This window comes from Pituophis catenifer, unplaced genomic scaffold (assembly GCF_029215685.1).
Source record: "Pituophis catenifer annectens isolate HBS135680 unplaced genomic scaffold, rPitCat1.0.hap2 SCAF_2, whole genome shotgun sequence".
In the NCBI taxonomy this organism is placed as follows: domain Eukaryota; kingdom Metazoa; phylum Chordata; class Lepidosauria; order Squamata; family Colubridae; genus Pituophis; species Pituophis catenifer.
The window spans coordinates 210,219,335-210,243,020 of NW_027256882.1; the positions used below are offsets into that span (position 1 = coordinate 210,219,335).

General features: G+C 38.8%; 1 protein-coding gene across 1 annotated transcript in view; it reads left to right on the forward strand.

The window, feature by feature from the left end:
* Positions 1 to 8,733: 8,733 nt before the first annotated feature.
* The window catches only part of MUSK (muscle associated receptor tyrosine kinase), a 44,383-nt gene continuing 29,430 nt past the window's right edge, over positions 8,734 to 23,686 (forward strand). Inside the window, exons 1-6 of the mRNA XM_070935502.1 lie at positions 8,734 to 8,821; positions 11,970 to 12,096; positions 12,950 to 13,101; positions 15,353 to 15,480; positions 15,853 to 15,994; positions 19,284 to 19,408. Coding sequence (XP_070791603.1) covers positions 8,743 to 8,821; positions 11,970 to 12,096; positions 12,950 to 13,101; positions 15,353 to 15,480; positions 15,853 to 15,994; positions 19,284 to 19,408 — 753 coding nt within the window. The 5' untranslated portion in view covers positions 8,734 to 8,742. The remainder of the gene's footprint in view (positions 8,822 to 11,969; positions 12,097 to 12,949; positions 13,102 to 15,352; positions 15,481 to 15,852; positions 15,995 to 19,283; positions 19,409 to 23,686) is intronic.

The window sequence follows — 23,686 nt, forward strand, 5'->3', positions numbered from 1 at the left end:
AGATTTTGCAGTATCCTTTCCCTGGCGTGAGTCGGGAATGGAGATTTTGTAGTATCCTTCCCCTGGAGTGGGGTGGGAATGGAGATTTTGCAGTATCCTTCCCCTGCCACACCCACCAAGCCACACCATGCCCACCAAGCCATGCCCACAGAACCAGTAGTAAAAAAATTTAGATTTTGCAGTATCCTTCCCCTGCCACACCCACCAAGCCACGCCCACCAAGCCACACCATGCCCACCAAGCCACGCCCACAGAACCAGTAGTAAAAAAATTTAGATTTCACCACTGAGCAGGAGGCAGTCCCCTTAAATTCAGTTATATTATAATTCAGTGTTGGTTTCCTTTAATCACTTGTCTTTACTGAAAAAAAGCTCCAGAAAAGTTTGGTGGGATCTATCTGCAGTATAGGAAGACAAATAGCCTATTGCTGAGAAAGCAATTCCCTAATTCAATTCATCTTCCAGATAAACTGATCCAGAAAATGGATTGAATTAAGGAGAGCCTTTGTTTCCATGCTTTCAGCTAAAGAGCTACCTGAATCCTAAATAAGCTGAGTCAATTCATTTCATTCCATCGAAAGACTGCACAGTTTTATGATGAAGAGATGAATTGAGACAATGACTTTTTTTTTCAAAGGATGAAACCTGTTGTGATGAATTGGCTGATTCAGCATGTCATTAGGCAAGTAAACTCATCCAATAAAACAAGCAATCAGGCTGTTGAACTAATAAATGGAGTAAGGAAGAAGGAAAAAGAACAAACAAGGAAAGTAATTATTCTCCTTTCTGTTTCCTTGTATTTCATTTCCTGTTGAAACTTTATAAAGCTTATTTAAAAAAGAAAGTAAATGAATGAAGTCAATAAGTGTGACCATAAAATGGGTAAGATTTTCTCTCTTGTGCTTGGAAAAATATGTCAGAGTTTTGAGGATGTAATGCAGCCTTGAATTCCTCTTACTCCCCTCCAATCCCTGAAAGACCCAGAAGAAAACATTGTGGATTTCTGTCAGGCAGAACTGATTCTTCCTTGGCTCCCCACCATTGAACCAGACACTGAGTATATTTAATCCCGCCGGTCTAAATGCATTTCTTCCCATTACTTACTGTGGGGGAGAAAAAACAAAACTAGCAAAAGCAGCAAATACTGCGCCTTCCTGCTGATCACTCGCTGGCACTAGACTTGGAAAATTTGAAGCTCCCATGTTTAGAGCTTTCCAGCTAACACACAACTGCTGGGCCCATCATGTCAAATGAATAAACTACTATCCTGTATATAGTTCACTTGGGAGAAATCCCATGGAACAAATAAGAACTTCTTTCTCAACAAACTTGTGTAAGTATTTGCTAGAGGCACATAAAATAAACGGGTACAGATGTATTTGGAGAATTCAAAAGGAACAGAAAAAATGAGGTGGATGCTTTAGGAACACCAAACTTTCACAGTGACTCTACACAGTATCTTTCTTTAGAAAATTGTCCTGGATGTAATGAGAAAATAATGCCCTTTGGAACATTCTGGACTTTACTGCTGAATTAAGTGATGATAAGCTACTAGGCTGGCTGGTGTGGACTGAACAATAATTTTTGGGCTTTCCTTCACTCTTGTTATCCCCAACTATTCCTTAGTACCTTGTTAGATAAAGATATGGAATAAGGTACTTTAAATTAAGGCTCAGCGTCTACATAGCTTTCTTGCCTATTTCATCTTTATTGGGAATCCTTTGACATGGGTAGGTAGCTAGATATTCTATGAGGCTCAAACTTTTTATTTAGTATAGAATTTTGCAGACACTTGCACTTTAGATGAATATATACCCGTGATGGCGAACCTATGGCACGCGTGCCAGAGGTGGCACACAGAACCCTCTCTGTGGTTGCCAGCTGGTCGTCGGGTTTCTGAGGCGCGCATATGTGCTAGCCAGCTGGTCGTTGGATTTCCGGTGCTCTGGCGTGTGCGCGCCTTCCAGTTTGGGCACTTTGTGCCAAAAAGGTTCACCATTACTGCTATATACAGTTCATTTGCTTTAGGAGCTAATGTGTTCAGTAGTTGTTGGAGTGGCTATCTAGAAGCTATCAGAATGGTGTATACTGTACTAATTTTCCCATGTATTATGGCTAGGAAGTTGAAGTCAACACATCTTAAAAATTGACAACTTTGAAAACACTGGCATATACAGTTATCCTTCCCTTAAGCTCTCAGAACAAAAAAATTATATTTTGCTCCCATGTATTCGGTTTAAGAATGGTACATTAAGAAAGGAATCAGAAGGAATCCTTTTTGCTGGCAAAGAAAAAGCACCATGCATTATGTCATCAAAGCTAAAACAGAAAAGACCAGTCTAGATAGGAAAAACTTATCCAAGATAAGAAACAGTTGACCATGTTAAAAATTGGGTATAGCAAATTTATTGTTCAGCTGACTAGAAAAAAGAAGACATGACTGAGTTGGGAAGATATTACACTGTCATTTATGTAAGAAGGACAGATTCATAGTCAATAAAAATGACTAGGAACATAAAATTATACGTAAAGACACTGAAAATGATAGAGCAACAGTTTTATGGAACATGCCAAATGTTGCCGCTATTGAAAAGAACCATATTTGGTGGGCTGATGTAGCTATTCCAAGAGACAACAATGTTAAAGAAAAGGAATTGGAAAATATTAAAAATACTGACATTTATAAATAACTACTGTAAAAATGGAATCACTATGTATGTTCGCCACCTGATGACAAGAAAACTGACCAGGTGAGGAAGTAGTAATAGAAAGTTAGGAAACACTTCTTATAATTCCGTGAAATGGGGGAAGAAAGAAAATGTTTAGAGCTAAAATTGTTTGGTTTTGCCTACAACAAAAGGAGTCCCTGAGGATTTTACTCCACTAGTAATTGCCATCATCATCTCTGTTTCAAGGCCATTGAGCTAGCACTGTCTGAAGACATCTCCGTGGTCATGTGGCCAGCATGATGTCATGGTGCATTTACCTTCCTACCAAAGCGGTACCTATTTATCTACTTGCATTTACATGCTAGATTGGTAGGAGCTGGCGTGAGGACGGGAGTTCACCCTATTGCATGACGCTCGGGTTTCAAACCTGGACTGCCAGATTTCCAGCCAACAAGCCCAGCGTCTTAACCACTGAGCCACCATGCCACCCTTTTTGCTACAATGTGTGTGTGTGTGTGTGTGTGTATACACACACAAATAGAGCATGTACAGTATTTAATACTATTTCCCATTCCTATAGAACTGTGGCTATATCTGTTTTCTGCTATAGATGTGAGCATCTTGTTTGCTTATGAATTTAAAGCTTGGGAAAACATTATTCCTTTGTTCAGCTGATCATCATCATCATCTGAGGAAACAGTGGACCACCTAGTTACTTGCTTCAAGAAGATTGCACAGAATGGCTACAAGAAACAGCATGACAAAGTAGCAACAATGGTTGCAATGGTTCCAAACCATTGCTTTGGAATATCTGCAATAAATATTATTTGTCTGCAAGAAGAACTGATGAGACCACAATATAGACAAAGTAATAGAAAATAAAGAAGCTAAAGTGCTCTAAGATTTTATTATTTATTTTTATTTTATTATTCATATTTCTATGCCGCCCACTCTCCGAGGACTCTGGGCAGCTTAACCAAAGACAGTATACTAAATAGCATGTTGCCCCCAACAATCTTGGTCTTCATTTTACCCACCTCAGAAGGATGAAAGGCTGAGTCAACCTTGAGCTGATGAGATTTGATCTGCTGAACTAGCAGTCAGCTGAAGTAGCTGCAGTACTGCACTCTAACCACTGCGCCACCTCGGCTCATTTTAGAATTCAAGTACACACCTGCCATACAACACCCCAAATTTCACAATTGTAGATAAAAAACCTTGCTGTATAGTGGAGATGGCAGTACATGTAGAAAGCAGGATAAAAGAGAAAGAACTAAAGAAAAATCCCAAAATAGAAAAACCTGCAAATAGAAGTGAAACGACTGTGACAAAAGAAAGCAAAGGTAGTACCAACAATAATAGGCACCTCGGGTGCAATCTCAACACAGCTGGAGCATTGACACTGACAAACCCCTCTTCCGTCAAATGCAAGAGGCAGCATTATTGGAACACAAAAAGTATTTTGTGACAATACTTTTAACATCATCAAACAATATCTTCCTATCCCAGATCCTTGGGAAGGACTTGATAGGTGGATAAAAAGCAGTCTAAACATCTGTCTGTCTGTGTAATGAATTATAATTAAAAACGTTTAAAGATTTTTTGTAAGTACTTAACATTTGGGCTTTATTTATTCAGAAAGCAAATAAGCTTTTTCCATTAGTATGAGATGGAATCAAAAATAATGCATGGCAAGGTATTTTTGGATTATTTGAAGTTTTTTGAAAATTAAACAATAAGCAAACAAAGAATATTTAGAAAGATTTGTTATTTTTGTTTTATATAAAGCAAATATTTTACTTATTGTGAACAGACTTAACAAGTTTACATTTTTATCCTGTATAAAGAGTATATCATTTCTCAGTTCACAGGAACAACTGCTGGCAAGATCAATTAAAAGAAAAGCCATTCTATCCCCATCGGCAGCAGTTTCTAAAACTTGCTTCTACTTCCTTTAGCCTTGCAAACTTCAGAATCTATTTCCAAGACATAACTCTGTTTTTGCAATTTGCTTCAGGGCTTAAACTGACGAGTTTTGTTTGTCTTCAACAAATATAAGAATATTTGTTTTTGTTTTTAAATTTCATCCAATAAAACAAATTCTGATGAAACAAAAATCTTATTGAATGCAGCAGGGGATCAGGTACCCAAGCAATTATATTCCAGAATATATTTTATTTTATTTTATTCTGTATCATATGTTTAACTTTAACAGCAAATTTGCATGCAGTGAACTGTATTGGTTATTAATCTTCTTGATTTTAAAGAATCCTCTTAATTTATATTCCTCTGATCATTCACTTTACCATCTCAGTTTCTAGCATGTTGAATAACATTGTTATGTCTAAGGTTCTCCCTCACAGCTGCTTTAACACTCCAATCCAAGTCAGGACGAAACTATGTTAAACATAAATTGCATTGTCCCAATGGCTGAATTGTAATCTGGTACACTAATGGGGCTGGTTATTGGCTCAGGGCAAGCAAGGGAGGAGATTTGTGGATTCCCTGGCTGTTTATCCTCCCATCAGCAGGAAAAACAATCACCAATTGCTCTCCCAAATGTCACGGGGTGGGGGTCACTTGAATTTGTGCAGACATTTGGGATGGGGGCGGTTTAGGTTGGTTACTTTTCAACTAGTTTGAATGTTTTAGGTTCTGTGTTGGAGATTTGTCTTTTGGGCTATTTCTGAATATAGATATATATATGTGAAGTGCTTTTCTGAAAGACTGCTAGATCCTCCTCTATTCCATGGGAAGCAGCCTTCAGTGTATGCAAAATGATGTAGAATTAGACTCGGGTGGGTTCTACTTACCTTTACTACTGGTTTGCAACAGTAGCATGTGCGCTCGCTCGCTTCGCTTGCGCGCATGCACACATTCCTGCGCATGCGCAGATCACCCTTCATGATGTCAGGGCGGGTGGGCGGAGCCTCTCACCAATTTTACTACCGGTTCTATAGAACCGGACAGAACCGGGAGCAACCCACCACTGATTAGACTGCTTGTAGAGTTTTTGCGCTGTTTATGGATTTGATAATTAGGGTAGATTATGGAAAGAAGTAAATTATAATGTAATCTTGTGAGTGTGTGTGTGGTATAAATAGACTTATAGCTGCTGTTAAGAAGATTGGAAGCTACTTTATTACTATGTATTTTTTCCTTTTTTTTTCTTTTTCTTTCTCTTCTGTTTCTTTTTCACTTTTTCACTTTCTCATTACTTATCCCTTTTTTCTTATCTTCAGTTCAAATTTTGTTTTGTTTTTATTCTGTTGAAAACTTTAATAAAAATTATTTTTTAAAAAATCCCAAATGGTGTAGAATTAGACAAAATACTCACTGAGAGGTAATAAAAACTGTAAGGAGTATGGTCATGAAAAAAATCCGTGTTGACAGAAGCAGCCAAAACCTAGAACATGCTTAGATGGGAGAGGTCACAGAAGTTGGTTCTCTTTTCCAATTTAAATCAATTTCCTAAGCAGGACAAAACTAACCATCTGAAGAAAAGAAAGCTGCCAATTAAATTACAAGTCTAGCATGATTTCAAAAGTGTGCTAAAACCTTTGTTTAAAAAACAGATCTAATATGGGTTGGAACAATACTACATCCCTGCATATAAGAAGCCACATAATGCCTTATGAGTACTTTTTGAAGTGCTGATCAGGCATTATTTGAGTAGATGCCTCTATAGACGTGACATGTTTGGTCTTTCCTACTGCTCAAATTGAAATGGCCATGGAAAGCAAAGTCCTGGAGAAGAAGAGGGCATGCCCATAGACCAAAGTTTCTGATTGTATTGTCACCAACATTACCACTTGGAAATTATGTCAATGGAGATTCTTAATCATCCAGGTCATGTTTGTCCCATCCAAGCTTCTTGGATGAGAAGTGAACATTTTCAAGGAAAAAACCAAATAAGTCCAGTTGCCTTTTGGAAAAGCACCTTTGGGAAAGGGGAAGTGATGTAAATCATGTTTGTTGTTCTAATAGTCTTGTTTGGCTGATCATATTATATATATTTTAATGGAATATAGTTATTTTTTTACTGAATGCTTATTCTTATGGCATGCTGCCCAGAATCACACTGAATTGTGCAGCTTTATAAATGTTTGGAATGAATGAATGAATGAATGAATGAATGAGAAGTCTATGGAGATTCTCAGTCATCTGGTCATGGTTGCCCCAAAAGTGCTTTTTCAAGAGGCAACTGGACTTTCTGGTTTTTCTTTGAAGATGTTTCACTTCTCATCCAAGAAGCTTGTTCAGCTCAAGAAACTTCTCGGATGAGAAGTGAAACCAGAGGTGGTATTCAGCAGATTCTAACCAGTTCTGGAGAGCCAGTAGTGGAAATTTTGAGTAGTTCTGAGAACTGGTAAAAACTACCTCTGACTGGCCCCACCACCATCTATTCTCTGCCTCCCGAGTCCCAGCTGATCGGTAGGAAATGGGGATTTTGCAGTAACCTTCCCCTGGAGTGGGGAAGGAATGGAGATTTTACAGTATCCTTCCCCAGGAGTGGGGTGGGAATGGAGATTTTACAGTATCCTTCCCTTGCCACTCCCACCAAGCCACGCCCACAGAACTGGTAGCAAAAATGTTTGAATCCCACCACTGAGTGAAACGTCTTCAAAGAAAAACCAGTTGCCTCTTGAAAAAGCAAGTTTGGGAATGAATGAGAGCCACAGCAAAATTTATGTCTGAAGCAGGAAAATAATTATTTAAAATATAATAATAAAAATAACAATAAAATAATAAAATGAAAATAACTACAAAGGCAAGCCGTCAGGGATGAGATGATGTCATTTGTGTTTTTAAAATGGTGAGAGATGATCTTCCTGCTGTTGTTAGTAGGATGCGAAGATGAGCCTCTGCCCATAGCCTGCAGCTCAATCCTGACAGGGCTCAAGATTAATTCAGCCTTCCATCCTTCCAAGGTCTGTAAAATGAGGACCCAGACTGTTGGGGCAATATGCAAATAAAGCTTGCATTGTAAACCATCCAGAGAGTGCTGTAAAGTGTTATGGGGTGGTACATAAGCCTAAATGCTAATGCTAAATGTTATTGCTTTCTTTAGAAACCTTTTCAACTGCTCCCTCCTTCTTTAAAACTGTGAAAACCTTTGCTAGATTTTAGGAAAGTGATTAAAACCTGCCTTTTCTACCAGTATCTGGTGATAGGTGTGTTATGAAGTGGTCCCACTGCGAATGTAGGATATAGATATAGATACTTTGTTTATTGTTCCTGGCACAGAATTATGGTTATTGATTAATTGTTATATATATGATAAATCTCATTTTATAGAATAGGGTATGTATGCTGCTTAGAATCGGTTATAAGGGAGCAACATCATAGCCCAGTAAAATACTGAAATAAATCTATGAACTTTGAGTCGCCAACCCCCTGTCTGTGGCGTGCCAGAAACCGGACAGCACAAACAAGTGAAGCCCCATCTGTGGCATGCAGGCAGCACATGAAATTATGCCCCCTCCAGTCCACAGAAAAAAACTCTCTCCACAGAATTGGTCCCTGGTGCCCAAAAGGTTAGGGGCTTATAGTATTAGCTAGTGTGAGCAAATAGTTTCAGACAAGAGATGCATCAAGTTGTATAGTTTTAGAAGCATCCAGGAATATGTTGGAGAAAATGGGCCTTTGCTCTGGTCCAGCAAGAGAAGGAAGCTTTAAAAAGGTAAGAAGATCTCCAGACGAATCCACTCTTACATGATGCAAAAGCTCAACATCTTTCGTTGGCCCGAGACCAAGCTATTATTTTAGAAAGGCATTGAGGCATTGTGTACTCTCCACTGTTTGTTCAAAAGGCATTCCCAGGGGATTTGTGCTCTCTTGTTTCATGAGCCTCCACATTGTTGATGCTGACTGACGTTGAAGCACACCAGCTGGCCATGTCCATCACTGCAGCCAAGTCAGAGGATTCCTGCTTATACTTAGAACCCACGAGTCAGTGTCTGAGCAGAACTTTGCAACATACCATGCTTTAAAACTAAGCAACCAAGAAGAAAAATGCCTATCTTTGGCTAAAGGGGACAAATCCTCTCCCTCAACCCGTCTCCGGATAAATCATGAAAGATTGGCTAAACATTTCTCTTATACAGATCTTCACCCTGGCTGCCTTCGGCTTGACAGAGAAGCTCCCTAAAGGTAGGTATAAATAATGGGTCATCTCTTTGCTTTTGCCACTGGTTCTATATTTATTTTTGATCTTGGACTTGCCCAGGCTCTCGGATGAATATATAAGCTTCTGGGATTTGTATAAATGAGCTGGTTTTGCCTGTGAGCGCATCTGTAATTGCCTTTGGAGAATCACCATGGAAGAACTGAGCAACTTTTGTTTGTACATATCACGATGACTGGTGTTCTGATGAATTTCCCTGTGTAGGTTTTTTGTTTATAGTATGTATCAAAAACAGTTTTCCAAATATAAATAGCCAGCAATGTTGAATGTTTATTTGGGAATAAATCCACTTAACACAGTTGGGACTTCTAAGTAAATATGCAGAGATACAGAGATGCTTGAGGAATGTGAGTGAGACAGATGCTTGTACGAAGTGACATAATATATATCTCCTCGATTAATGTTCTGATTAGAATTTTGAGGATAGCTCTCTACATTGTTACTTGCAAGGAAGGCCTATTAAGGTCATGTTGCTGACAACCAGGTGAAGCTCCTCTACAGATCAACTAAACCGGAAGTCCTGCTGGAATTTACTCCCAAATAAATTGGTATCCAGTTTGCAGTTGTAATGATTAGTTGGCTTCGCCATTTCTTAAAAACTTTGCTGCTTTTTTTCAACACTCGACCTATATCATAAATTATATTTGGCCAATAACTATGTTTAGAAATATTTTCTGTAAGAAAAAAACAAACAAATCCATTCTGAAATTCCTTTTATGGGTTTTTTTAAAAAAAGAACTTAAAATACAGAATACGATGAAACGTATTTGCAGGACAAAATGACAGGGATTCAGGAATATATGCCTCTTCTCTACTGTAGATGGGTGCTCACATGGGAAAAAAGTTCCCGTTGTCTTTATATAGATTTAATAGTCTGAAGTACAAAGATTGATTACAACAATGCCAACAATTAATAGATGAACTCCGTCTTATTTCAATGTTTGTTTGTAAGAGATTTAAGGAGACTGAAATATATGTGATGAATAAGACTGAAATATATGTGATGAATAAGTATAAGTTCCCTCTCATCAAAGAGAAATTTAGGAATCTTATACATATACTGCTTTGCTCTATAGTTTGAAACTTGAAATGTTGACTAACTGTGGACCAGAAAGGGAAATCTTCAAATCGGACCAGAGTGGTTTTCATTACTAGGAGCTGCAGTCTCAGCATTTTTGAAGAGTACTTACAAAGGAAGAGTGATAATGAGAACAGTAGCATTTTGCAATATTATGAATTTTGGTGGATTCTCTACTCATAAGAGAATCACATACCCATTGGTATATGTTAGAAAGAATGCCAAATGCCAGGGTCAACAGTCAATATCTTTTAAAGAACTGGGTTTGTTTTCCTTTTGGCAATTGTGTGCAGTATGTCATTTTCCACCAAGAACAAAACAATTTATACATTTTTTTAGATATCCAGCAAACACAATTACGTGGTACGAAAACATTTTCATGTATTTTCAAGGCCATGCTGGCCCACCCACCTAACCAGAGTTACATTTATCTCTGCTAATGTAATACGTAATATATACAAAGCTTCCAGTGATAAAGAAATTAGGTATGTGCAGTAGAATTAAAGTTCCCTGCTTATATAAATATTGAAGAAAGTTAAAAGGCCTCTCTGATATCTTTTCGAACAGTTTGTGCTAAGGGAGGTGATCATTACGTTGCTGCTCGGCACTATCAAGTTCTTGGGCTGTGTCAGACTGTATAGATAGCCTCCCCTTGGATCTAGAGTTGGCCATCATAACATAGCTAACTATGATTTTTGTCATCTGTCATGAAGCTAAATGAAGCTAAATTACACTGAAGTCTGATTCAGTGATTCATCTTGACCTCAATCTTTGCTATTAGAAAACATGGTGTTCCTGACCAGCAATCCTTTGTTCAGAATTTTATTGACTTAAAAAATAATTTGTATCCTGCCTTCCAATCCATAAAGGGTCAAAGTGGCTTTAAATTAAAAAAAAAAAATAACACAGATAGTCACAACCTTTAAAATAGGATTTCAAACCATTGCAGAAACAAATTCAAATTGAAATGGCGTAGCTGCAAGGAGGGTCTGGATTCCTTCCCAGAACAGAAAGTACCGAGAAAGAATGTGGTTTCCATTTTTCATATCTGAGGACCCACATAGAAAAAGATCTTCCTTTCATATCTGCAGGACATGGTCTCAGAAAATGAAGCCACCTTTAAAAAGTCTTTGAATGTCTAGAGATTACAATGATCAGAAATGGATCATGCTTACAAAGATGCATGGAATACTCAGAAGTATTATAGCTGTGATGACGAACCTATGGCACGTATGCTACAGGTGGCACGCAGCGCCCTCTCTGGGCACACAAGCTGTCTCCCTAGTTCAGCTCCACCGCACATGCATGCGTGCCTCCCACCGGCCAGCTGGTTGTTGGGTCTCTGCTGCGTGGGGCGTGTGGTGTGTGGTGCAGGCGGATGGACCGCACGCATAGGCATGGAGGGCACGTGCACATGTGCAGGGAGGGGGTGCATGCAGATGCACGGGGAGTGGGGTGTATGCGTGGCCCCCCTGCATGCATGCATGGGGTGGGGGTGTAGCGGGGCATGCGCACAGGGGTGGGGTGCAAGTGCGGGGCATGCACACATGTGCAGGGTGGGGTGCATGCATTTTGGGGTTCGGGCGCATGCGCCAGGGGTGGGTTCTACTTACCTTTACTATTGGTTCGCAGCGGGGCTGCATGAACCCTGCATGCGCAGAAGCATTTTGATGATGTCAGGGTTGGTGGGCAGAGCCTCCCGCCAGTTTTACTACCGGTTCTATAGAACCGGTGTGAACTGGGGGCAACCCACCACTGGCATGTGCGCTTTGATCACTTGGTCCAGAAAAGGTTAGCCATCACTGAACTAAAGCAAAGCTGAGAATCCTCACATTCAAGAATGGGAGAATAAGATAATGCATGAATAAATGCATTTATTTGAATGTTTTTTCTCTATATCTTGACTATTTTTCTGTCAAGTGTAATTAGTTTGGGATTTGTTTGGCAAATTTGCTTGGTCAAGCTGCAGGATCTAATGTGAAATTTATTCACTTTCTCATGCTGCCTTGGTGGGGTTGTTGTTTTTTTGGTCACAGCTCCAGTCATCACCACCCCTCTTGAGACTGTGGATGCGCTGGTTGAAGAGGCAGCCACCTTTTTGTGTGTTGTAAAATCTTTTCCCCAGGCAGAGATTACCTGGACACGTAATAACATTCCTATCAGGTATGAATTGAATGTACAAAAGACTGCAGATTGTGGGTACTCTCAGAAAATATCAGTATTGGTCTCTACCCATAATAATAAAAGGTAAAGGTTCCCCTCGCACATATGTGCTACTCGTTCCCCTCACACATATGTTCTACTCGTTCCCCTCGCACATATGTGCTACTCGTTCCGATCACACATATGTACTAGTTGACTAGGGGGCGGTGCTCATCTCCGTTTCAAAGCTGAAGAGCCAGCACTGTCCAAAGACGTCTCCATGGTCATGTGGCCAGCATGACTAAATGCCAGAGGTGCACAGAACACTGTTACCTTCCCACCAAAGGTGGTCCCTATTTTTCTACTTGCATTTTTTTACGTGCTTTCAAACTGCTAGGTTGGCAGAAACTGGGACAAGTAACGGGAGCTCACTCCGTTACGCGGCACTAGGGATTCGAATTGCTGAACTGCCGACCTTTCGATCGACAAGCTCAGCGTCTTAGCCACTGAGCCACCACGTCCCTCTTATCCATAATATTACACTCCATCTTAATTCTATTCACCAGTGCAGCATTATATAAAGTCAATTCAGGCATTATTTTTATAGGTGCATGATAAATATATGTAAAATGTATAATGGCATTTGGGAATGACATGGGAAGACAGGAGGAACAGCTGCAGGGTAGACAATAGTCAGATAAGAGGCTTAGTTTGCAGAAGTAATCTGGGCAGGGCAAACATCTCAGAGGAGCCCCACCTTTTGAAGCCAGTTATTTGGACTGTAAAGGCCAGGGGGGCCCCCCGCATAGAAATGTACATTCAAGCTTGCACTTTTAAATAAACTCTTCCTTGACGCATCTCAATATGCTCTCAGATTTTTTGATACTAGGTACGCCATACGAGAAAATGGGCAACTCCTAACTATTCTGAGTGTGGAAGACAGTGATGATGGGATATATTGTTGTACTGCAAACAATGGTGTAGGAATAGAAGCAGAAAGCTGTGGGGCATTACAAGTGAAAATGAGTAAGTATACCTATTCTGAGGACTTGTTTGGGGGGTTTGAATCAACTCCTTTAGAACTCTTGCTATGCATGCATGTATATGTGTGTGAGGGGAGCGGGGCAGCACAGATAGAGCTCGGCTTCAACTTACAACACACAACAGTTTGTGTAGTGATGGTTCAAAGTTACAACAGCACTGAAAAAAGTGACTATTTCACACATATGACCATTGCAACATCCCCATGGTCATGTATTATTATTTTTTTTGGATTTATATACCGCCCTACTCCTGAAGGACTCAGGGGGGTGATCAAAATTCAGACACTTGGCAACTGACTCATATTTATGATGGTTGCAGTGTCCAAGGGTCATGTGATCACGTTTTGTAGCCTTCTGACAAGCAAAGTCTATGGGGAAGCTAGATTCACTGAACAACCATATTACTAACTTAACAATTGCAGTGATTCACTTAATAACTATGGAAAGAAAGATTGTAAAATGGGGCAAAATTCACTTAATAACTGTCTTGTTTAGCAACAGAAATTTTGGGCTCCATTGTACCAGTGGTTGTAAGCTAAGGGCTACCTGTATACACATTTACGACCACATCAGAATATCTATAAGTCACTGCAGTCATAAATCAAGTTGGATCTGATTTTTGCAACAATTTTTATGTTGGTCATTAACCGAAACACACAATTATTAAGCAAATCACACCATCATTAAATGATCCCAGTTTCTCTAATGGGCATTTTTTGCTGAAAATTGTGATCACAAAACATGATAATGTGAGTACAGGACACTGCATTCAATCTTAAATGCGAGCTGGTTTCCAACCTCCAAATTGTAATCATGTGACCACAGGGATGGGATGAAAGTTGTAAGCGCCAGATTGTAAGTCACTTTTTCCTAGGCCAGTTTTCCGGACCAAGTGCCCAAAGTGCCCAAACCCCCAAAATGCAATGTGCGCACGGCCCTCATGCATGTGGCCTGCCCCCTGCACACACCCCATCCCTGCGCATGCACGTGCGCCCCCACACATGCCCCGCCCCCGCACATGCATGGCAGAGACCCAAAAATCAACTGGCGGGAGGGAGGCGCGCTTGCATGCGTAGCAGAGCTGAACTGGGGCAACGGCTTGCGTGCCATCAGAGAGGGCGCTGTGTGCCACGTCTGGCACGCATGCCATAGGTTTGCCATCACCATCCAAGGCCATTGTAACTTTGAACTATTGTTAAACAAACAGTTGAAAGTCAAAGGCTACTATAAAGCAATTTATCTAATTTATCTAATCCTAACTCTACTGTGTTGGTATCCGGGACCAGTACGGGTTACTCATGAAGTTTTTCCAGCTTCATAAAGATCATTAAAAAAAAAAAAGAATTACATGTAAACATCAGGAGATCATATTCCAAGCATAGTTCAATGGAGGAATTGATACCATAGAGTAGGAGGAGCTAGAAGGGAGAAAACACTGAAATGTAAGGTGACCATTTTGAAACAAAGAAAAACTAGCAGATCTTGATTGCATGATTGCTCTGAGCACAAAGAAATATGAATTGTAATCATATTTTTAATACATGGCCCAGAAGATCAATACCAGCAGTTTAAATTAGGAATGCTTCTGAAAATCTGGGCAATGTAAAAATTGGCTTCAGAGCAATTTAAACCCTCTATTAAATTTTTAGGAAAAAAAAATCAAGTTTTATTTTACATTCTATTTGCTGTTCTACCATCATGTCTTTATTTGTAAAATAAGAACTAGCTTAAGCTTTTTGAGCAGTGGCAATATTGATTTTTTTTCTGCACCAGCCCGTAATTCATTCCTTGTAATGTTGAAGTTGCAATCTTAGTTAACTTTTCCTGAATGTCCACGATCCCCCTACATATATTTTCCTCCAAATTTGGAGATAGTGTGAATTTCCTGCTTCTATTCTCCTTTGAAAAGCCTTCCCTCCATCTCTTTATAGGCTTTTGGGAGATAGCAAGCTCCATTGCTCTTTGATTGCTTTGTTAGAAGAGAGTATGGATGTTGATGACAAAATGGACCTATCATCTTGTAATAGTATAATGTAACTTTAGCACAGAGGTGTCCAACCTTGGCAACTTTTGAGACTTGTGGACTTCAGTATGCTGGCTGGGGAATTCTGGGAGTTGAAGTCCACAAGTCTTAAAGTTGCCAAGGTTGGACTCCGCTATGCTAAAGTTTGGTCACCCCTTCTTTAGCATATTTGACTCCAGACTCCATTTCATTTTGATCTTTAAAATTGTAGAACCGAAAATAACCCGTCCACCTTCAAATCTGAAAATCATTGAAGGATTGAAGGCTGTCTTCCCATGCACTACAATGGGAAATCCCAAGCCTTCAGTTTCTTGGATCAAAGGAGAAAATGTGATAAAGGTGAGTATTGTCATTATTTCATTATAACCTGCATCTTTTTGCAGAACTGGTCTGAGAAAAAAATATTGTTTTATTTGTTATTTCATAGAGAGGATGAATGATTAAGATACTGGACCAGAAACCTAGAATCTGTGAATTCTAGTCTAACCTTAGATATGAAAACCGGGTGGGTGTCTTTGACCCAATCATTGCCTGTCAGCCCAAATCATTTTACAAGGTGGCTGTTGTGGGGAAACTAGGAAGGACCATTATGTAAGCTGCCTCAAATTATACAAATGAAATAGGAATATAAATCAAATAAATAAATATATCTATCTGGGTCACAAGATTTATTCTACCTCATTTCACTTGAAGCTTTATATTTTATGGCAGGAAACTTCTCGAATTGCTATTCTTGAATCAGGCAGTTTAAGGATTCATAATGTACAGAAGGAAGATGGTGGACACTATCGCTGTGTGGCAAAGAACAGCCTCGGGACGGCCTACTCTAAACCTGTAATTCTGGAAGTGGAAGGTGAGTGATCTGTTTGGTGATGTGATCACTCAAATACAGAATCTGCATTCCTCCAACATCTGTACTGCGTATATATTTTTGCAAAGTGTTCAGGACAAAAATGGAAGCCTTTGATCCCAGCTTTGAATCTATGAGTAAATAGAAACAAACAAGCAAATCTAATCAATGATCTAATGCAAGGGTGAAATCTACTTACCTTCCCTACCGGTTTGGAAGTGGGCAGGTGGGCGGAGCCTCACACTGCCATTGCTACCAGTTCGCCGAACCACCCGCCGCCATCGCTACTGGTCCGAACCGGTAGCATTTCACCCTTGATCTAATGGCCTTCTTACCAAGGGTTTTGTTCGTCTGTCTGCAAGGAATGTTAATGGCGAATTCTGAATAAATATACTTCTAAAATAGCAATAGCACTTAGACTTATATACTGCTTCACAGCACTTTTGCAGCCCTCTCTAAGCAGTTTACAGAGTCAACATATTGCCCCCAACAATTTGGGTCCTCATTTTACCGACCTTGGAAGGATGGAAGCCTGAGTCAATCTTAAAGACATACATTTGGGAAATTATTTCATAGTCTTGCTTCCCATGGGATAATATTTATGGCTTTTCCAAGATTATTTGCATATGCATATGTGTGTGGAGTAATATGTTTGGATACACGTGATACATTATTCTGAATGACAGGGCTGATATCAGCTCTTGGCTTGCTCTAGTTCTGCTTCTAGGAATACTTAGATTTGTCTTTCTTAACTGGATGACTTCCAGAGATGTTGGATTTTAACTCCAGAAGCCTCAGCCAGCTTGGCCATCAATCATGCGGCAAGGAAATTCTGGAAGTTTTAGTTCATCCTAACAGAAAGATTTCAGCTCAACAAAGGATGGTTTAAATCTTTCAACCAGGTGGATGAATAATGTACTTCATTAATGACTTATCCACAATAGAAATGGGTGTCACTAGCAGCATTGTATACATTAATATATATTGTATAGAATCATGCAATCTAAAACATAGTACAGAACCTCACAGTCTGAAGCTTATAACTGAGAAAAGCACATATATATATATATATGTCTGAGAAAAGCACAAGGACAAGCATAATATAACAATTGTGCCATTTAGGCATAAACTGTAAGCTGCCTAGAGTTGCCTCAGCAAAATGGGTAGTATAGTAGTCAAATAAACAAACAAATACCACACCAGCAGCTTTCAAGCAACAGGATCTGGATTCTCCTTTGCTGGCTCTATATGGACTTTCATATGCTAAAGCCAGGTGTAAAATAATGAGATGCTCTGCTTGTTTCTTGCACTCTGACAGAATTTATTTTGGATGTAACTTTTGTGACTGAAAGTGTATACGGGTTCCCAGTGCTCCTTTCTTTTCTACTATTGCTTCCATAGATAGGATTATTGTTTTAGTTATTCCCATTGAATCCATTTATTCAGCAGAATAAAACTAAGATCTCATTTAACGGTAATTGAAAAGTACTTAATACTACTTTTAGCCAAAATGGATACATCTGGGACACCATTCCTAGATGTTTCCTAGAGCCACGGTGGCACAGTGGTTAGAGTGCAGTACTGCAGGCTACTTCTCCATTTGGCAGATTGAATCTCACCAGGCTCAAGGTTGACTCAGCCTTCCATCCTTCTGAGGTCGGTAAAATGAGGACCCAGATTGTTGGGGCCGATGTGCTGACTCTGTAAATCGCTTAGAGAGGGCTGTAAAGCACTATGAAGCGGTATATAAGTCAAAGTGCTATTTCTATTTCTATTTGTACAATCTCCTTCTGATCTGTGCTTTTTTTTTTAGCAAGTGAATTTTGTTCACTCAGCAATTACTATGCAGTACTGCAGACTCCCATTCCCAATCCAAATGAGACTTCAGTTCATCTCCTGTAATATTTCCTACTTCAGATCTTTCCAGCAATACAGCCTGGAGAATTAAACAAAAGGAATTTTATCTAAAGGCCACTGTTACATTTTGAAGGATAGCAACTGGGTTGAGTTTATTTTTCTTAGCCAATAACTTTTAGGAAGTTTTGAAGTCACTGGGAAAAGCCATTAAAAAAACCTTTTAAGGCATTTTAGATTTAGTAGGGTCTGCTCTTTCCTGAACTGTAGTCTATTTTATCTGATGCACAGATTCATTGGATATAGTTGAGAACTAAGCCAACAGGTAAGACTCTACATTTAAATGTACATTTGAGCTCCTTAAATGCATCATATATGAGCCAGCTCTAGCATCAAAAGACTTCTTTGCACACTTCCCAGGGAAGGTAATTTGAACAGATCTTATCCTTGTATGAACTTGCCTTTTGGAATTTGCTGCAATATATATTTCATGTGTGGAAAATGAGTCATTTAGTACAGCAGATTTATATAGACACCGGACATTAACTATTTTAATGTTATTTATATTCCTCACTCCCACTACAACCCCAAGTTGGGACCTGCAGATCTTATTGTCTCTGCAGGTTTCTTTTGGATCATTCATTTATGGAAAACATACCTCATATGAACTCTTTTTAACATTGATTTTTGAAAGCCTATATAGTTAACAGTGGAATTTTCATTTTAAAAGGAATTCAAAGGAAGGAGGGGCAGACTGGATCTTAGAGGTATCCACTCTGAAAAGTGTGCACTTTATAAATCTTTGCAAGTGGGGAAGGATTAAATAAATTGAGTATAATACCCCAATATCTTTTGTTGTTTTTCTTTCAAGACTAGAGGCAATTCTTCCTTTCCAGAAATATTTCTACAGATATAGCAAATGTTTCTGTTATTAGCACTCATCATTCAGTTTATGTTTGGACTTTCTGAGGTGATTGACTTAAATAGTGACTAAGTATCCTTGTATAAAAAAACTAAGTATTCAGAGCAATCATAACTTGAGAAAGATGAGTGGTTTAGAAGGTGGAAAAATCAGTCAATCAATCAGGGGTATGGAAACATTTATAATTTGTACAAGGTTTTTTTTTCAAAAGTAATGTTTTGGGAGGAGCATTTGGGTTTCTGTGATACCAAACATTTTCTTTCTAGTGTGGGGTAGATACAATTCTCTCTATAGAGGACCAACAATGATGGGAAATACTTTTGTTTTATTTTTTGAAGAAGATAAATCCAACAGTGAACTCTTAGCCAAATGTGTGGGGTGTTTTTGGAGTTCAAAAATTATTGGGTGCTTCAGATTGGTTCCATCTTCATCTATTTTGTCAGTTTGGGAAACTGGAAACATTTCACCAATAGCTAACCTCAGGTTTACTAATGTTTTTGCTTTTTTTACATTTAGTTTTTGCTCGAATTCTGAAGGCTCCTGAATCCTATAACGTCAGCTTTGGCTCTGTGGTAACTCTGCAATGTGTAGCAACAGGCATTCCAACTCCTACAATAACATGGCTTGAAAATGGAAAAGCTGTAAGTATCATTGCAGTTCCTAAATTCTGATGATTAATTCTTTAACCAAATTCAATTAAGCTTTGAAACCAGGGTGAAACTGGCAGAGTAAAGTTGGAGGCTCTTGCAAAGCAGAGATGCAATATGGAAATGCAATTCATTATTCTTTCTGAATGTGATTTGAGTAACAAACTTCCCATGTGCAAACACCTCCACCATATAGTCATGCATCCCTGTTTTGCTTTTTCAGTACAGGTTTCCTGTATTTTCATATACAGTATTTTGCACCGTTACATGTTAGAAAATGTGTTTAAGATAACTACAATAGCAGTCTTTGACAATAGATATTAACATCAGTTATTTAAATTGCACAGCTCATAGAGGAAGTTTGAGCAAATTTTGGTTGTTCTTGGCTAAATTCAGTGCTGGATGGCATATTGGATGGTATATTGTTTACATGGGAAAAGGCCAAGATTCTGATATTTTGGCATCTCCAGATAAGAATGAAAAAGGGTGTTTGATATTCTAAAGGTCCTCTGCAATCTCCAGAATTCTAGAAAATGTATTGCAACTTATATTGGTTTAGAAAACGCTGCTATCATAGATTCCTGGTACAAGCCACAATAATATCATGTGTGCCATTTCATCACACAGATGGTATCAATTATTTGAGTCAGTTTCATGAAGTGACTGACATAAATTGCACAATTTGCATAGCAATGCCATGATGCATGCTACCTTTCTCTCTGCCCATGGTTGCCTGTGATTGCTTTGGACTTTCGGCCAATGGATACCTTTCCTGATGTTGTTGGGCTCTGATTTGGCTCTTACTATGACTTTATTTATTTTTAGTAGGTCCTGTAAGCACTGCCAGTGCAATTATATATGAAGTAATGAGTTTGTTGTCCTCTATAAGTATAATATGTGACTGAAGATTCAGTGCTCCAATTTCTAATCTTTGTATCATCCTTTTAAGCTTTGCCTATGGAAAGAAGTTTGTTTATTTTGTGAAGTGTGTAGTTTGGTCCCAGCATGATTCTTGTTGTTATCAATGTGCCCATCAAACTTCATATACCAGCAATCCACAACGTTTTGGGTACCAGGTTTTTCCACAGATGGGATGATGGTGGTTTCACGTACAGTCTGGATCCCATATGTGCGCGGATGGGGCTTCACTTGCTTGAGTGGCCTGGTTCCTAGCAGTCTGTAGCCAGTGCTGGTCCATGGCCCGGGGATTAGGGACCCCTGCCATTTACTACATATTTTCATTTACTTTGGCACTGAAAAACTGGGAAGCTACAGGATTGAAAAGCAATCAAGCATGTGTGTGTGCATGTGTGTGTGAACAAAACCCAAATACTGCACATTTTTCTATCAATATATATGTTACAAATTGTTAATTTTAACCTACATGGGCTCTCTTATTTAAATTAAACACAATTGCTTTTGAAGAATAATTAAGCTAACTTTTAAAAGGATGAAATTTGCCTCTGCATAAGACAGATGCTATGAATCTTATATGTAAATAGATATTATTTTTACTTCAGGTGCTCATTCATGAGCACCATTTATTATGTAGGCCAAAGATACCACCTTTGTACAATTGGGCACAAATTTGAGAAAATCCTGATGTTTGCGAACAAACAACTGCATATCCAAAACACCAACCAAAGTTGTGGAGAAAATGACTTCCCACCAGGGGTGAAATCCAAACTTTTTCCCTACCGGTTCTGTGGGCATGGCTTGGTGGGGGTGGCAGGGGAAGGATATTACAAAATCTCCATTCCCTCCCCTCCTGGGGGAAGGATATTGCAAAATCTCCATTCCCACCCCACTCTGGGGCCAGCCAGAGGTGGTATTTGCCGATTCTCTGAACTACTCAAAATTTCCGCTACCGGTTCTTCAGAACCTGTCAGAACCTGCTGGATTTCACCCCTGCTTCCCACTTAGAATTCTGATAAGATCTGGTTTTGTTCAGGATCCACAGACTCCAGTTTTTTCATGGCTTCTATTTTTGAAATGCTTTATGATCTCCTAGTTCAGTTTATTTTTATTACCAGTAGTAAATTTAAAACGTAAATCTCTGTCCACACGAAAATGTATTCATTTTACATAATGGATAGAATAGAATAACAGAGTTGGAAGGGATCTTGGAAGTCTTCTAGTCCAACTCCCTGCCCAGGCAGGAAACCCTACACCCTACACCTGGATGAACCAGGTCAGTCAGTTGTCCTACTGCAACTACATAACTTGGTTCACTCTTCCTGTGAATTTGTGGTTTACTTGAAGTTGGATTATTGTATAAACCACAATACTGGGATGGGATTGTGGAAGCCACAAGCAACCAAATCACATTATCCAGTTTAGCATGATCAGTGAATGCTAACTCTGAGAGGGTGGAGTGTTTGCCCTAACACTGTCAAACACCTTGAATTAGTTATAGAATTAATATTAGATAATAACTCTAATAATTCAATAATAATTAAACAAAAAAATATTTTTCATGGATTCCTAATAGTTCTTTGACTATGAGTCATGGAATTTCTGAAAATAAGAAAATGCAGGCTGACGGTCTCCGATTTCAAATAGAAAAACTGCCATCTTAGAAAAGCTAAAAATACAGTTATGAACAATGAGCTAAACTAAAGGCTTTCTCTGCATTTTTTATTAGTTTCCACAAAGCGAATGGCACGCTGCAGTATCTAACTCCCTTTCGAGCTGTTTTAAAATCAGCTGTGCCAATGATTACTTTACCTAAGGAAGACTTGATGAGAGATTGTCCATAAACTGAAACGGTTTGCAATCTTCCCTAAATTATTTTCCAACTCTCTGTGAGTTCTATCAGTGAACGTGGCAAGGAGAGCTTTCTACGCTGTGTGGTCCAGGCAGAGAATGAACTGTTCTGACTCACCCTTCAGAGTCTCATATTTCTTCTAATAAAAAGCCTTTACCCAGAGCAGAGGAAGATACACATATGAACTTCCTTCAGGTTTTAGAAGCAGCCTTTTTTTACTGCGTACAAAAAAAACCCCCAAAACGAAATCTAAAGAGGAGAAAATAGAAAGAGTTGCAGTAAACGTATTGAGCAATGAAGCTTGATGTGGCTACATGGTTTTTTAATTGATAAAGCTTGTACATTCATGTACAATCTGAAAAACATCTATGTAAATATTTAAAATAAACATTTAAGTATTGGAAAAAAGTTCAGGCTAAGACTCAGAACCTTAAGCATAAGCCATATATTTATTGTGTTGTGCCAATTCAGAAAACAGTCTTAATTGAGTAACTCATGCTTAAACTAATTGTGGCTAACCGAGTTTGTTTATTTTGGTTTATTTAGCTTACAGTACCTGCGCAGCTACATCAATAGGTTATGAAAATAATAACAACAAAAACAACAACAAAACTTCCCAATTAAGATAAATAGATGCGCTCCCACATGCTCTGGAATCCAAAAGCCTACTGAAATAAAATCCTTCTTCCTCCCTTGTCTCCCTAGTATAAAAATACACATTTGCTTAGCTGTAAGTGTATGAATGGTTTCTTTGCAGAGAAATCTATTAATTCCATGTGGGAAAGCAGTTTTGCTTGGGAATATTATTTAATCTGATGCGTTAGCTCAGACATTACAGCACCTGGATGAACTGAAGGAAAACTGAGTTCATGCCTCGAGGAAATTACTTTTACACTCCAGTAGGAATGATTTTGGCACTCTAAATCCACAAATGATTTCTAGAGGAAGATATTTGATGATTATATATTTTACTCAGAATGAAGTGAAATGTTTCAGCAGAAGTGGAAAAACCAACTCAATTGTCTTGGGATTTAACTAACATAATTGGCATTTTTTAATCACAAACTATTTGTTTTCTTTTAAATTTTAGCATGAAATGCTTATTAATGCAGGAATTACAACACTCTAATATGTAATTAAAGGACTGTGTGTGCATGTGTATGTATCCAGATATTCATGCTAGTCAGAGTAAATCACTGAATGGAAGTGATAAATTATTGGCCCTTTTACAACTTTATCCTTATTCAGTCAAGTATTGAGGGAATGGTATTTTTTTTAGAGAAAATGTTTCACATTAGTTCATTTGTTGCACATTCAACACTAGCAAACATTTTAAGTTTAAATCATTATGTTTAATCTTAAAAGCAACAGTATCTCTTGGCCCCACTGAATCTAGAAAAAAATACAAATTTCAGACAAATTAGATCTTTTGTAATCCTGTCAGGGTTAGGATGAAGCTAAGCAACTTGTTGTTCTCTCTTTGAGAATTTTAGTTCCATTATGCG